The 17,470-nt window shown below is 40.5% G+C and overlaps 1 protein-coding gene across 2 annotated transcripts in view; it reads right to left on the bottom strand.

Annotated features, from left to right (window-relative positions):
• Window positions 1–283: 283 nt before the first annotated feature.
• Window positions 284–17,470, bottom strand: part of plcb1 (phospholipase C beta 1) — a 1,044,484-nt gene continuing 1,027,297 nt past the window's right edge. Inside the window, exon 33 of one of the 2 annotated variants that reach the window (XM_069932441.1) lies at window positions 284–2,591. In XM_069932441.1, coding sequence (XP_069788542.1) covers window positions 2,364–2,591 — 228 coding nt within the window. In that variant the 3' untranslated portion in view covers window positions 284–2,363. The remainder of the gene's footprint in view (window positions 2,592–17,470) is intronic. The other variant, XM_069932442.1, reaches the window with a different exon arrangement.

Genomic DNA, 17,470 nt, shown 5'->3' with positions numbered 1-17,470 from the left:
CAGAAACATTGACTAACCTTTTCTTTTCATGGACCTGCTAAGTCCCTCTTTTCAATTCCAGTATTTCCAGTTCTTGGGTTTTTCTTGCCTATGCTCTGTATCACTTTGTACAAGCTTGCATCAGTCATTTTGACTCGATGCCAACAGCTGCTGAGTAAACTCTAGATCATACTTTGGAAATATGAGGCAATCAGGCACATTTTTTTTGTCTTTAACAGAATGTAATGGAGTTTTAACTCTGATTGCAAGTCCTTCTGTAATAGACACAGATAATCCTGTTTAAAGATTTTTTATTTTTCTGTTAGAACTAAAGAATGCACATAAAATGACAAGTGGAAGAAACATCATGCCAGAAAATTGCATAGAATCCATACAAAATTTGAATATGCATTTCAGAACAAAATGTTAAAGTTGATATTATTTACATCCTCCTAATGTGAAGTATTTCCTTTAATCCATTGGTTATTTTAATCAACCTTAAAATCAAAACAATATAATAACACAGAACACAAACTATCCACCTAATATTATTGAGGAGATAGGGTTCTGTTCCACTCACTATTATTGTCCAGATTGGATGTATAAGCTAAAGTTTGTGAAACATATAATAATTAAGCCAAAAATGGCCTGCATTTAATGCTGCACACAAGCTGTCATGTTTGCAGTTGTTACATGAAATACACATGTACAATCTAGTTCAGGACAGAACAGCCAAAAATACAGATTTCCACAGTACAGTACTTTGAATATTCAATTTAGACAGATACAGAACAAGGCAAACACTTTGAAGGCACAAGACTTTCACATCATATAGATTCCTTCTCAGATATGTTAAATTCAACAAACTGATTCAAGTAATGTTAAATGACAAAGCTGATGGTTATGTACTTTTGTATGTTGGTACACCACAATCTTCTGTTACAAGTTGAAAGCAATGGGGTAATATAGACCAAACAAAACAATGAAGTTCTATGTTTGCAATAATCAGGCACATTGTTAAAACCAATGAAAGTTAAAAAAAAACAGAAAAGTCCCATTTTAAATCGAGCATTTAATGGCTATACCCAGTATTAGTGGGGTTTTCATTGAAATAACAAGTTAAATTGTATAAAAAATAAAGAGATACTTATATGTTTTACTTAAAACATCATATTAGACAAATACTGCAAACAATGGTAAATAAATGTTTTCCCTTAATAATTTATATGAATTGAATGCAATCGAAATAGATTTATTCAATATATTGTTTTAACAACCAATAGGAATTTTTTTTGCAATAAAATCTTTTCTTAAATTTGATTCAACAAATTCAACTGCTGCAATACTTGTTTTGACTTTGTACTGAAGATATGGCCAGAGAGTGTAAAATACCAAAGAACTTGAGTTGTACAGATTGCTGAGGTGACTTATTATCATGAAGACACTTATATAATTACCAGTGTTTATCATCAGTAATGCTGCATTTTCAGTGTTTTAATTTTGAAACTAAAATTTCATTCACAAAGTGCATACATTAATTAGAACAATAACTTGGAGTTTTTTCACCTCAAGTTATTTACATCCACTTGTACAAAAAAGAAACTTCAACGTGTAACAAGTTACAATATTTTGACTGTGCAGTTTGATATCAGGACTTTCAGTTACGTCACTTATATTAACATGTAATAGTAACATTGGCTTTGAAAACTAATATCATATTAACTGTACAAAGAGGGCAATTACACATTATTTAACCCTGCAAGGCTACCTCAAAATACATTACAGCACAAACTGAACAACAACACTGCTCTTTACAACTAGGTTTTTGAAGTATCCACAGTGATAGCCACATTAGTTCCATCATGCATTCCTTGAAACTGGTTTCCCTTTAATATGCTTCAAAAAGCTATACAGAAGGTTTAAGAATTGCACAACCAAAACTTCTATTACATTAAGCAGTACTCTTAATTCAGCAGTGCTGAAGTTAAAATAGGCAGCAATGTACAATTACTTGGGTAAATATACTTGTGTATTAAACACAGATAATGGCACCCCTGTGCTTGCAGCTTAAATGTTACAACACAGCGCAAACATGCAATGTCATGAATATGTAGCTGTTGAATTTTGCCACTTATGTACAGGAAATCTCATTTCCTTTGTGATGGTTTTCAAATGAAATATGGAGCACTGTACAATTAGTTTTTGCACTGGCACTTGAACAGAACATACACACGTGTGCTCACACGCATGATCCTGACTACTTTGTACAGGTTGTCCGTGACAAATGTGAGCAAATGATTTATCCTCCTGTTTACATCCTGTGTATAGCAATCCCTTTTTAAAAAATTAACCAATAAATGCAGTTTAAAGATGGGAACTACTTATTAAAATGAAGTATCAAACACTTTATCTGACTTGTTGTCTTCCACTTCATCTTTATTTGGGGATTTGTGATGGAGTTTCCCATTATCTGGAAGTTGAAAGGGAGCTGGAGCCCTATGATCTCCATCTTCATTGAATTTTCCTTTTAATGTGTCCTGTACAAACTCCTGGATTTCCAGAGGCAGCCTCTTAAACTTGTCTTGGTATTCGTGATCAAGCTCACTTTGCAGCTGTAAACAACAGGAAAAAAAAATCTAATGTAATAAATTCTCAAACAGACAAAGCATGATTTAATCGCTACGGTCCAGGAATTTTGTTCCATTTTATCCCATGTTGGAATTAAACAACACATTGGCTTTTATAAATCACATTAGTCCTTTTCCATTTAAACATTCTTATTTCTGAATGTTAGCCCGCTGTGGGATGCCACCACACTAGTGATCAGTTGTAAAAATAATGAAAATTTTCACAAAAATAATATTTCTTTGCCAATTACTTCCCCTCATTCTGGACTGTTCCAAGGTCTCCTTCTAAACATTACATGCAGAAGTCAGATCTTGTTGGCTCATTCCTGCTTTTCCAAATGGAACTTTTAAAATTTAGCCCCTTAGATGGCATTAATTCCCAAGTATACAAACATGCATCTCAACATGGGAAGTCTATGATTTTCTGTCAAACTCAATGCTATCTTTTTTCAGGTGGTTCCCTCAATAAATACTCTTCATAGAATACAACAACAGCAGCAGAAGTGTCTTGTTGGGATCCCTTTCGGATTACACTAAGGATTCACTTCCCAATTCTTGTACCAGTTTAGTTCATGCTTAGTGCCATCATTTTCCTTCAAACTTTTATCATATCCTGAATTTGGCACAAGCTATAGTTGGGATTTCCCCATTTTGTTCTGTCGCTAGACGTTAGGTTTTGGTGGTGAATCATGAACTTTCTTGCATTTTACTGAGAAACCTTACTACTAAAATGGTGACGTTAACCATGACCCGTGAGCACTAAGTGTCCATTACTTTGAATGGGGAAAGCACAGCTCTAAGGGAAAGAGTCGGTAAAATTTAAACTGCCATCTCTCGTTTAATTGCAGTTGTATAAGTTTAATTGTTTTAAAGCAATTTCATCTAGTTATATATTTAATTATTAACCAACATCCGGTTCAGTCAGGGAACAGGTGTTCCCTTGCTCCTAAATTATTCCCAGCTTCATTTTACATTCTCTGCCTGATTTAGATAATAGACCTGGCTTTTTCTCCAGGATCTGCTGTGTTAGCTGATCCTGACAGATTTACTGGCTCAGAAACACCAGTCTCTTTACAATTGGCTTTGCTGAAAACCTGGGGGGGTGGGGGGCGGTGTGGTGTAGAATGGAAGCTCTCGAGGATGCACTCAAATCTTCTTCACGATGCAAAATGTAACACGTTGCACAGAAGGTAAAGATAAAGGTCCCATTATTGTTACGTAATATTACATTTAGAATATAACATAGATGAAATACTTTAACTTTTATCTACTGTAAAGCAGACAGAGTTGCCACTTTGTCCAGTGCCCCTCACAGAAACCTACAGCACCTGGAGTTCCAAAGCAATCTCCCCTCAAAGTAATGACCAATCCTGTTCCTGCTTAGCTTTCTGAGATTAGACTATCCCAGGTGTTTTCAGGTTATTAGGTGCTGTTCAAGGCCTGAGAACTAGAAAGATGGAATGAGAATAGAAATTAATTTGCATTTAATATTGCAGATTTATCCTTGGTGAACAGGGTTAAGGAGAATCCCAAGGCATTTTATACTTGCATTAAAAACAAAGGGATGATCAGGGAGAGGATAGGACCACTTAAGGTCAAAGGAGGGAATTTATGCTTGGAGTAAAAGGAAGTAGGTGAGGTACTAAGCAAGTACTTTGCATCATTATTCAGCAAGGAGAAGGACATGGAGGATATTGTGAGCAGTGTGGAAAATGCTTGTGTATTAGGACATTTTGAGATAAAGAAGAAGTGGTGCTGGGCCTTTGGAAAAACATTAATGAGGATTTCCCAATGATCTGATGGGGTGTATCCCAAATTATTGAAAGCAGCAAGGGAGGAGATTGCGAGGGCCTTGACAAAGAACGTTGTAAATTTGGATTGTCGCTGAAAGAGAAGGAGTGAAGGACTGGAGAGCTGTGAGTGTCTGGAACCAGCTGGAGGTGAGTGCATTTAAAAAGGGAGCAGAAGGGGGACTTAGGTCATTGTAATTACAGGATCATTGCTGGAAGAGGAGGTGCGAGGGACTCAGGAAAGCTGTGGTGTCTGGAACCAGCTGGAGGTGAGTACATTTAAAAAGGGAGCAGAGGGTAAGTTAAGGGTTAAACAAAAAAATGATTGGTGGAAGTAGTAAAACAAATAAGGGACAGGTACAAATAAAAAAAATGGGTAGCTCAAGTGGACTAACCAGTGTAGAGTGGCCAGTTTGTGTGTGTGTGTGTGTGTGTGTGTGTGTGTGTGTGTGTGTGTGTGTGTGTGTGTGTGTGTGTGTGTGTGTGTGGCTCAGGGTAGGAGTGGGACTTGGAGGCTTTGGCAAACAGAGGCTGAGGATGAGCTTGATTCCAGTGAGCTCAGGGCAGGTAAAAAAATCTTTGTATTTGAATTAGGAAGAGTTAATGGAGAAAGTAGCTAGGGCAGTAGAATGCTCTGATTTCAGGTTGTGGGAAATCTGGGACAGCACATTTGTCCCTGATGACTACACCTGCATGAGGTGCGATCAGCTGCAGCTCCTGGGAGACCAGATTAGGGAACTGGAGCTGGATGAAATCTGGATCATTTCAGAGGCAGTGATAGAGAGGAGCTTCAGGGAGACAGTCACCCCCCCCCCTCCAAAAGTCAGGAGGCAGGTAGCTGGGTGATTGTTAGGAGAGGGAAGGGGGAAGCAGACAGAGCAGAGCACCCCTGTGGCCATTCCCCTGCTTTGGATACTGTTGTGGGGAGCGGGGGGGGAGGGGGCGGAGGAGAACAAATCTATCAGGGACAAGTTGTGGTGGTCATGTCTCTGCCACAGAGGCTGGCCCTTGGTTCAGAAGGGAAGTGGGGAAAAGCAGAGAACCATGTTGATTGGGGACTCATTGGTTAGGCGAGCAGATAGAAGGTTCTGTGAGCGAGATTGAGGCTCCCAAATGGTATGTTGCCTCCCAGATGCCAGGGTCAGGGATGTCTGATAGAGTTCACAGCATTCTGGAGGGGGAGGGTGAGCAGCCAGATGTTGTGGTCCACATGGAAACCAATGACATAGATAAGAGTAGGGATGAGGTCATGAAGAGGGAATATAGTTAAAAAGGACTTCAAGGGTAGTAACCCCAGGATTGCTGCCTGTGCCAGAGAGGGTAGGAAAAGGAAGTTGTGGCAAATGAATGTGTGGCTGAAGAGTTACTGTAGGGGGCTGGAGTAGAGATTTGTGGATCATTGGAATCTATTTTGGGGAAGGTCTGATCTGCACAAAAAGGACTGGCTGCATCTGAACTGAAAATGGACCAATATCCTGGTGTTACAGAATATATAAAAATATTTTTGAGAGATAAATTGGGAAAAGTTAGAGTAGGTTACATACACACACACTTTAAAACAGATCTTATTTGAAATACTGGAGAATTCATATCCACAGTGGCTTTGCAAAAATTGTGAAGAGTGCCTATGGAAACTTCATAAGTAGGCGATAATTGAACTGACTGTGACAGTACAGATTTTATCACCAGTGTATATCAACAGATTGTAGTGTAGGATGACTGTGATTGGCTAAAAGCGTAGCCACGCCTACTTGTGGGTCTTAAAGGGTTGCTCCTAGCCAGACCAGGTCATTCTGGACTGGTCAACCTACATGTGATACGATCCAGTCTTCTAGTTAATAAAAGCCTTGGTTTGGATCAAGAAGCCTTTGATTCTTTCGACACGCTCTACACTGACTTTGGGGAATAATGGACTATTGTCGTTAAAGCAGAGAGAGACATGTTGTCTGCTGATAACTTTTTGCAAGGCTTTTGACAAGTGCTCAGAGGTCTCCAGAATGGAGGACCATCGCCTCCCCAAGATCGTGTTATATGGCGAGCTCTCCACTAGCCATCGTGTCAGAGGTGCACCAAAGAAGAGGTACAAGGACTGCCTAAAGAAATCTCTTGGTGCCTGCCATATTGACCACCGCCAGTGGGCTGATATCGTCTCAAACCGTGCATCTTGGCGCCTCACAGTTCGGCGGGCAGCAACCTCCTTTGAAGAAGACCGCAGAGCCCACCTCACTGACAAAAGACAAAGGAGGAAAAACCCAACACCCAACCCCAACCAACCAATTTTCCCCTGCAACCGTTGCAACTGTGTCTGCCTGTCCCGCATCGGACTTGTCAGCCACAAACGAGCCTGCAGCTGACGTGGACATTTACCCCTCCATAAATCTTCGTCCGCGAAGCCAAGCCAAAAAGAAGAGAGGTCACTGATGGGTTCTTGTTTACCTAAAAACAACAGATGAACCAGAAGGCTGACTCCTATTGGAGGAGAGAAAGAAGAGAGAGATCTGACTGTGGGGGGCTGTGACAAAGCTGTAACAAGCAGGAGAAGCTGTGTCAAGCAGAAGCTGTTGGAACTGAAACAGAAGCTTCAGGGTGGAGGATGGCTGAAAGTACTGGCTGTCTGGTGTTATCATCTGGAGAACCCTGATGGGGCAAATTTCATCTGCAAGACAATGAGCTGACTGAGGGAAGTACCTCAGTTGTGGAATTCCTGGAACAACACATCTCTACAAAACCTACAAGAATCTTCTGAGTTGTAACCAATGTAACAACTGTGTCGCAGTGCGAAATGAAGAACGAGAAAGTGATCAGACGTAGTAAAAGTCATCTACTCAAACAGTTACATGCAGCTTTATAAAACCCCACGCGCTCCAAATGATGTCATCACGTTGTCATGACATCACACGGAACCTCCCGAGCCAGTTTGATTATGCCTTTGGTGAGCTGCTTTAAAGAGATCCTTCACTCTGCTGGGAGTAGACCTCCAAATAGCCCTTGGGACACTGAAGAGCAGATCAGCAGGCAGATTTTGGAATGGTGCAGGAAATACAGGGTTGTAGTTATGGGTGATTTCAACTTCCCTAATATTGACTGTCACCTCCTGACAGCAAGAGGGATAGATGGGGCTGAATTTGTCAGATGTATCCAAGAATTCCTGACAGACTATTTGGATCAGCTGACAAGAGGAGAGGCCATACTTGATATAATTCTGGATAATAAATCTGGTCAGGTGGTGGACCTCTTGGTAGGGGAGCATTTTGCTGAGAGTGACCACAACTCCCTGTGCTTTAGCATAGCTATGGAAAAGGATAAAATCAGACAAAATAGGAAAATGCTTAATTCAGGAAGAGCTAATTACGATGGGATGAGGCAGGAACTCGCTAGAGTAAATTGGAAACAGATTTTCAGGGTGAAACCACAGAACTAATGTAGAAGAAGTTTAAGGACCACTTGTGCTGGGTTCAGGATAGGTTTGTCCCACTGGGACAAGGAAAAGATGGTAGGTAAAGGGAACCAAGTTTGATGAAACAGGTGAATCAGTTAGCTAAGAGGAAGAAGAAAGCATATATTAGATATAAGAAACAGGAAGGGCTCATGAGAAATGTATGGTAGCCAAGAAGGGTCTTAAGAAAGGACTTGGGAGAGCTTGAAGGGGACATGAGAAGGCCTTGGCATGTTGGATTAAAGAGAACCCCAAGGTGATCTATGTGAAGGATGATGAGAGTGAAGGTGGGGCCTCTAAAGGATAAAGGAGGCAACATGTGCCTGGAGGCTGAAGAGGTCAGGGGTTCCTAAATGAATACTTTTCTTCAGTTTCACAAGAGAAAAGGACCTTGATGAGGGTGAGGTCAGAATAGAATAGGTCTGTGCTGGACAGTATTGAGATTAAGGAAGTGTTGGATCTTCTTTTTAAAAAAAAATCATTCCCCCGGAGCTGGACGTGATATACCACAGACTGCTGTGGAATTGAGGGAAGAGATAGCTGGGGAAGTAGCTTTGAACTTTGAATCCTCTTTGATTATGGGGAGGTGCTGGAGGATTGGAGAACGGCAAGTGTAGTCTCCTTGTTTAAAAACAAGGTAATAGGGAGAATCCTGGGAATTATAGATCGGACAGTTTTATGTCAGTGGTGTGCAAACTATTGGAGAGGATTCTGAAGGATAGGATCGATGAGCATTTGGAGAAGTACAATCTTCTCAAGGATAGTCAGTGTGGCTTTGTGAAGGGAAGGTTGTGCTTCACGAGCCTAATTACATTTTTTGAGAAGGTAACAAGAAATTGATGAGGGTAGGGTGGTAGATGTGGTCTACATGCAAGGCATTTGACAAGGTCCCCTATGAAATCATTCAGAAAGTCATGAGGCATTGGATCCATGGAACCTTAGCAGTGTGGATAAAATATTGGTTTGCAGGTAGAAAGCAGATAGTAATAGTCGAAGGAAAGTATTCTGCCTGGAGGTCAGTGACTCATGGGGTTCCACAAGGATCTGTTCTGGGACCCCTGCTCTGTGTGATTTTTATAAATGATCTGGATGAAGAGGCAGAAGGATGTTTGCAGATGATACGAAGCTAAAGGCTGTGAAGGTTACAAGAGGATATAATCATTTACAGCACAGAAACATTAATTTGGCCCTACTAGTCCATCCCAAACATAATCTCCCAGTCCCACTGACCAGCATTTGGGCTATAACCCCTCCACACCTCTCCCGTCCATATATCTATCCAACCTATCCTTGAATATTAACATCAATCTCGCTTCTTCCACCACTGCTGGAAATTCATTCCATACTCCCACCACCCTCTGTGTGAAGAAATTCCCCCTTATGTTTCCCTTAAACTTTTCTCCTTTTACTCTTAATCCATGTCCTCTTGTTTGAATCTCCCCCACTCTCAGTGGAAAAAAGCCTATCCACATTGACTCTATCTGTCCGTCTTATAATTTTGAATACTTCTGTTAAATCAGAAGGTTAAAGGGTGAGAAAGTGCCAGCCTGGTCTACTGTTCCCTGTAACTCAAACCCTGAAACCTGAGCAAAATTCTCATAAACCTCCTCTGCACTCTCTCTATACTGTTTATATCCTTCCTGTAATTCGGCGACTAAAACTGCACACACTATTCCAAATTTGGCTTCATCAATGTCTTATACAATTTCAACATAACATCCCAACTCCTGTGTTCTCTACTCTGATTTATGAAAGCCAACATGCTAAATGCCTTCTTCACCACCCTATCTACATGTGATTCAACTTTCAGAGAATTATGTACCTAGATTCCTAAATGCCTTGGTTCCACTGCACTCCTCAATTTTCTACCATTTAACATGTCCTATTTTGATAAGTCCTAAGAAAAAGGAAGCGCCTCACATTTATCAGTATTAAACTCCATCTGACATCTTTCAGCCCACTCTTCTAACTGTTCTATATCATTGCTGTAAGCTTTGATAATGTTCCTCACTGTCCTTAACACTGCCAATCTTTGTATCATCTGCAAATGTACTAATCCAATTTGCCACCTTATCATCTAGATCATTAATATATGACAAACAGCAGTGGATTCAGTACAGATCCCTGAGGCACTCCACTCGACACTGGCCTCAAATTCGACAAACAATTTTGCACCACTATTCTCTGGTACCTCCGATTCCACCATTGTTGAATCCATTTCACTACTTCATCATTAATACCTAATGTTTCGACCTTTCTTATGAGCCTCTTATGGGGAACCTTATCAAAAGCCTTAGTAAAGCCCAAATAGACAACATCCACCGCCATCCCCTGATCAACCTTTTTCGTAACCTCCTCAAAAAACTCTAAGATTTGTAAAACATGATCTGCACCATATAAAACCATGCCTTTCTACTCCAAATCAATCAGTCTTTCCAAATAGTTGTATATACCATCTCTAAGAACACTTTCCATTAATTTACCCACCACTGACATCAGACTTACAGGCCTATAATTACCAGGTCTACATTTGGATCATTTTTTGAACAGTTGGACAACATGAGCCACTGTCTAGTCCTTCGGTACTTCCCCTTTGGCCAGTGACATTTTAAATATTTCTGTCAACACTCCCACTATTTGTACACTAACCTCCCTTAGGGTCCTAGGGAATATTTTGTCAGGAGCTGGAGATTTATCCACCTTGATCTGTTTCAATATATCCAACACTACTTCCACATTAATCCTTATATTATCCATGACCTCCCTACTATATTTCTTCATTTCATCTGGCTCAATATTCTTTTCCTTAGTGAATACTGAAGAAAAAAAGTTGTTTAAAATTTCACCTATCTGCTCTGGCTTCTCAGAGCCTACAACCCCCCCCCCCCCAACCCCCATCTTCAAGGTGTCTAATTTTATCCCTCACTATTCTTTTACTTTTAATGTACCTATAGAAACCCTTTGGATTTATTTTTACTTTCCTGCCAAAGCAGCTTCATATCTCCTTTTAGCCGTTCTAATTTCTTTTTTTTACACTTCTTATAGTCATCAAGCAGTTCATCCCTTCCTTGCTGTTTGTACCTGTTGTACACATCCCTCTTACTCTGAACCAAGTTCCCAATATCTTTTGAAAACCAAGGTTCCCTACAGTTTCTATCCTTTCCTTTAATTCTTACAGGGACATTCCAATTCTGCACTCAGAACTTCTCCTTTGAATATCCTCCATTTATGAGCTACATTCTTCCCTGAAAATATCTTATCCCAATCCACACCCTCCATATCTTTTCTCATCCCCTTGTTACAGAGTTCTGAGTTGTGTATTGGCCTGTTGTGTGTGATTTTATTTTAAAAAGTGACAGTTTGCTTTTAAGAGCCAAGGTGAAGGTGGACTGCTGAGAGAGTGGGAGACGGACTGAGCATGTGCAGAAAATGAAAACAATTTCTGGACTTGGACAATAAACCACCACTTGGTGGTGCTGTGGAGTGGAAGGCAGCCCAGAGCACGAGTCATGGTCTGGAGGACAGTTTAGAATGTTGGGATTTCAAAAAGGATGAACATTCCGAAGGCAGCCAGAAGGATCCAGACCAAGCCAATGGTTCCTCTCTCTACGAGCAACACAAGAAGATAACTCCGAATTTTGTGTTCTCTCTTTCTAAGATCCTTTGGCTTCAGTTTACCAAACAAACTGAATTTTGTTTAGGATCTTTGCTTCAGCTGAGATTGAAGTTTTGTGAGTTTTGTGTCTGTTTTTCTGTGGGCTAGTTGGAAATCTAACTTAGACTTTAATTACATATGTTATATTTAGGCTGGGGAATTTATTAGATTTACACTGTTATAGAAATTTGCAAAGTAACCAGGGGGCATTGTTATAAAAGGGGGAATTTTGAATTAAAGTTTGTAGGTGAATTTTTTGTTAATAAAGTAATTGTTCATCTTTACCCCTGTGTGATATGCCTTCTTTGTGGTTGCTGGTTTGATCTTGTAAAACCGTTGAAATTTGCTTTCTTTTAATCAAGAATCTCAACCTTTGACCCACCTCTATTCTTTTCCATTACTAGCCTAAAACTAATAGTTTTGTGATCGAGACCCAAAGTGTTCCCCAACACAAATCTCCATCACCTGACCTCCCTCATTGCCTAATAGGAGATCCAATACTGCCTCTTCTTGAGTTGCTTCTTCTACATCCTGAACACATTTAACAAACTCTACCCCATCCATCCCTCTCACTGTGCGTGTCTCCCAGTTAATGCTCGGAAAGTTAAAATCTCCCACAACTACCACCTTATGTTTATTACACATATACGCAATCTCCTTACAAATTTACTCCTCTTATTCCCTCAGCCCATTTGGCACTCCCATTCATGCCTCTGCCATTCCTAAATTCCACCCAAATAGCCTCATTGGATGATCCCTCCAAATCATCCTGCCACAGCACTGCTGTAATGTTCTCTCTAACAAACAATGCAACTCCTCCACCTGTTTTCTCCTCTGTTCTATCATGTCTAAAACAATGGAATCCTGGAATATTTAACTGCCAAACATGCCCTTCCTGCAACCAAGTTTCATTGATGGCCACAATATCGTATTTCCATGTGTCTATCCATGCATTAAGCTCATCCTCCTTATTTACTATGGTCCTTGCATTAAAATATATGTATTTGAGAGAGTGTTATCTCCTTTTGTTACCAACTACCTTTATCTTCCTCTCTCCTTCATTTATATTTTCATTCTGTAATAGTCAGGATTTAGAGTTAAGCAGAAAAATGAAAGATGGAGTTCATCCTGTTAAGTTTAAGGCGATACATTTTGGAAGGACAAATGAGAAGGCTGAGTACAGGGTTACTGAAGAGTGTGGATGAACAGTGGGACTTTGGGGCCCAAATCCATACATACATCCTTCAAGATCACTGCACAGGTTGATAGGATAATTAGGAAGGTTCATGGGATGCTGGGTTTTAAGAGTAGGGGGATTTAGTTCAAGGGTAGAGAGGTCATGTTGCAGCTTTACAAATCTTTGGTGAGAACAGAGTATTGTGTTTAGTTCTAGGCACTTCATTACAGGAAGGATGTGGAAGCTATGGAGAGGGTGCAGAGGAGATTTACCAGAAAGTTAGATGGATTGAAAAATGAGCTTTATGAGGCAAGGTTAGCAGAGATGGTTCATATTTCTTAAGAGTGTAGAAGGATAAGAGGAAACTTGATCGAGGTCTACAAGCTTTTGAGACAGCCAGTGCCTGTTTCCCAGGACAGAAATGGCAAACACCAGAGGAAATGTGTACAAAGTGAAGGGAGGAAAGTTTAGGGGAGACATCAGGGTTAAGCTTTTTACGCAGAGAGTTGTGGGTGCCTGGAATGCCTTGCCAGGGATGGTGGCAGAGACTGGAACATTAGGGGGATTTGAGAGACTCTTAGACAGGTACATGGATGAAAGAAAAATAGAGGTAGGGAGGGCTTAGTAGTTTTTTTTAAAGGAATATATGGACTGGCACAACAAAGAGGATGAAAGGGCCTATGTTCTCTCTATCTTCACTAGAAGCAGGTTAGGCCTGGAGGACTGGAGAGTAGTTAATGTTGTTCCATAAGGGAAATAGATCCAACCTATGTAATTATGAGGGAACAGCAATGAGGAAGTGTACAGGAGGGAGTTAGATCAGCTGGTTGAGTGGGGTCATAACAATAGCCTTGCACTCAATATTAACAAAACTAAGGAACTAATTGTGGACTTCAGGAAGGGGAAATCAGGAGTACACAAACCAGTTAGAGATTTTCAGTGGAAAAGGTAACAAAAAACTTAAAATTCCTGGGTGTCAACATCTCTGAAAATCTATCCTGGGACCTTTATGTCCATGCAATCACGATGAAGGCTTGCTAGTGGCTATATTTTGTTTGGAGTTTAAGATATGGTACGTCACCAAAGACTCTTGGAAATTTCTACAGAGGTACTGTGGAAAGTATACTGATTGGTTGCATCACTGTCCAGTATGGTGCTGCTGAAGCACAGGACAGGAAGAGACTACAGAGAGTTGTGAATTCAGCCAGTGGTATCATGGGCATTAGTCTTCACTCCATGAAGGACATCTACAAGAAGTGGTGTCTCAAGAAAGCAGCTTCTATCATCAAGGACCCTTACCACCTAGGCAATGCCCTCTTCTCACTGCGTCTATCAGTAAAGAGGTAAGAAGACTAAAGACGAACACCCAACAGTTTAAAAAAAAACCAGCTTCTTCCCCTCTGCATGTTAACTGGGCCAGTGAAATCACAGACACCAGACTTCACTCCATCAAGCACATGAGGTGGTGTCTTAAAAAAAGCAGCCTCTATCCTCAGACTCCCACCACCAAGTCCATGCCCTTTTCATTCTGCATCATCAGGGAAAAGGTACAGGAGCCTAAAAATGAGCACTCAGCACAAGGACAGCTTCTTCCCCATTGCCATCAGATTCCTGAATCACCAATGAACTAAAGACATTGCCTTACTTTTCGTGCACCATTATTATTATATTTATAGTAACTGCGCTGGGTGGGTCACATCTCCAGAAATGGAGGACCATCGCCGTCCCAAGATCGTGTTATATGGCGAGCTCTCCATTGGCCACTGAGACAGAGGTGCACCAAAGAAGAGGTAAAAGGACTGCTTAAAGAAATATCTTGGTGCCTGCCACACTGACCACTGCCAGTGGGCTGATATCGCCTCCAACCGTGCATCTTGGTGCCTCACAGTTCGGCGGGCAGCAACCTCCTTTGAAGAAGACCACAGAGCCCACCTCACTGACAAAAGACAAAGGAGGAAAAATCCAACACCAACCAACCAATTTTCCCTTGCAACTGCTGCAACCGTGTCTGCCTGTCCCGCATCGGACTTGTCAGTCACCAACGAGCCTGCAGCAGACGTGGACATTTACCCCCTCCATAAATCTTCGTCCGCGAAGCCAAGCCAAAAAGAAAAGAATATGTACGTTTACATTATGATTCTGCTGCAAACACCGAATTTCATGACTTGTTCATGACAATAAATCCTGACTCTGTCATCAGATTTCTGAATGGATAATGAACCACCATCAGAACTTCACTTTTTTTCTTATTTTTGCACTATTTTATTTGTTTTTAAAAATGTAGTTTAGAGCAATTGTACCTGTGAGGCTGCTGCAAAACAACAAATTTTGTGACAAATGTTCATGACAATAAATTCTGATTATAGGCTGGCGATGCTCACATCAACGTGTGAGAAAACTACTGGAGAGGATGCCTCGAGATAGGATTTGCACACATTTGGAAAGGCCATCAGATTAAGGACAGTCAGCATGGCTTTGAGAGGGGCAGGTCCTGTCTTATGAATTTGATAGAGATTTTTTGAGATCACAGAATTGTTTAAATGAATGTTAGTGAGGCATTTGACATTTCTCATTGTAGGCTGATCCAGAAGGCAAGATGCATGGGATCCACATTGAACTGATATTTTGGAGTCTGAACTGTCTGCCACAAAGAAGATAGTGCTGGAAGGCTGTTATTTGAGCTGAAGGTCCTCAGGGTTCCGTGTTGGAACCCTGTGATTTGTGACGTACATACAGTAGATGAATGAAAAGGTAGGCACATCTGCAGATAGATTGGTGGATCTGTGAACCGTAGAGAAGGTTATCAAAGAATACAACAGGATATAGATCAGCTGTAGATATGGGCAGAGATATGACAAATGTGAAGTTTTGCACTTTAGGTCATCAAATACAAGGGGAAAGCATACAGTTAATTGATGGCTAGACTCTTTAAAGCATTGATGTGCAGAGGGATTTGGGAGTCCAGGTCCATAGTTCCTTGAAAGTGGTCATGTGAGTAGTGACTTATTGACTCAAACCAAGGCTTTTATTAGCAAAAGACTGGAGCGTAGTACATTGAGGTCGACCAGTCCAGACTGACCTGGGTCTGGTTTGGAGCAATACTTTATGATCTGCCAGAAGGCATGGCTATGGCTCTCAGACAATCACCACTACTATATGTAAATATATACGTTGGTGATAGTATCCTGTACTATCACAACTAGATTGAGTGATAAAGAAGTCATGTGATATTTTTGACTTTATTGGGTGGGGCAATGAGCATACACCTAAAGAGGTCATGTTGCAGCTATTGACAGTATTGTGTACAAGTCTTGTCACTCCATTACAGGAAAGACGTGGAGGTTTTGGAAAGGGCGCAAGAGGTTTACTAGAATGTTGCTTGGTTTTCAGGGTACGAGTTATGGCGAGAAGTTGGACAAACTTGGGTTGTTTTCTCTGGAAGTTGATAATGTGGCATAGAGTCAGAATATTTCTCCCAGTGTAATAATGTCACATGACATGCATTTAAAGTGTGTGTGGGTGGGGGGTGGGGGGGATGGAAGTTTAAAGGAGATGTGTGTTTGTTTTTAAAAAAGGACAGAATGATGGCTGCTTGGAAGGGGCTAATCTGTGCAGTGGTGGAAGCAGATACAACTGGAGTGTTTGAGAAACTTCCAGATGGACACACAATATAGGAAATAAGGGATAGTGATCATGTGCAGGAAGCAGAGATTTAGTTTAATTCTGGCATCATTCAGTGCAGGCACATGGACCATTTCTTATTATACTATTCCATGCAGAGAATAGTTAGCCAAAGCTTAAAATAGGCATTCAGCCTCCTGAATATTATTGTGGAACTGCCTGTGGAGCCAGGAAAGGATTGTTTTGCCACATCCACAGACATAGCAACCATACTCCACACAGTGCTTTTATACAGTCCTTCTTTCCCAGCCCATTTCCTGGATTTGGCTGCATCATCGGCTAGCCTTGGATATTTTAACTAGGCCATGATTGCACTTTTATTGTGCTTCCCATCTCCTGTTCAGTTGTCTGGTGTTTGCTTTTGGTCCTGGGTGTGAATCCTCCCAGTGTTTTTTGATTAATGCTTTTAATACTTTCAAGTCATTATATTTTACTGAATTTCACTTGAAGCACAAAATATCTAACGACATTAAGAATGTTTCAAAATGAATATCTTTTTGATTACTAAAATGAAGTTGGGAGGGAGAAATCTAAATAGGTTTCAAATTCAAGAAAGATATTTCCCCAAAATTAAATTCCCCACATATTGGGGTGATTTGTATTTTGCTTTTTTAAAAAAAAAGGTAAAAAAGCTCGAAGTGAAATTGGATAAGCTGGAATGTGAATATATTCAAAATAATTAAAAAGATAATTCAAAGGTTTGTGTCAATCAATATGATAAAATTGCTTTGATCCTAAGCATGTACTTTCCACAAGAATAATCAAAGGAGGAGTGTAAACTTTCATTGATGCCATATTAATCACACAGCAACATCATAAACTATGATAAACTTTTCTGAGACATGCACCAAAAATAATTTCCTTTGTGCTTTAAAACCTGATAAATTATTGATATACTTGCACAATTCTTTACTATTGGAAAACTAATAACTGGGAGTTACTGGTGCTAAATTCAATAATTTACCTTGGGGGAAATTGAAAGCAGGAAAGCCTGGTGATGCTCAGCAGGGCAAGGCATAGCTGGAGAGGTGCAGAAAATGTATGATCATTAGCCCTTTATCAGAACTCTAACATTCAATGGGGTTCTGGCAAAGGGATATAGTCCTGAAATGTTCATGTTTTCAA

The sequence above is a fragment of the Narcine bancroftii genome, chromosome 4, assembly GCF_036971445.1.
Source record: "Narcine bancroftii isolate sNarBan1 chromosome 4, sNarBan1.hap1, whole genome shotgun sequence".
In the NCBI taxonomy this organism is placed as follows: Eukaryota; Metazoa; Chordata; class Chondrichthyes; order Torpediniformes; family Narcinidae; genus Narcine; species Narcine bancroftii.
Note: the sequence above shows the minus strand (reverse complement) of the source record. Positions and strands in the feature narration are given on the sequence as shown.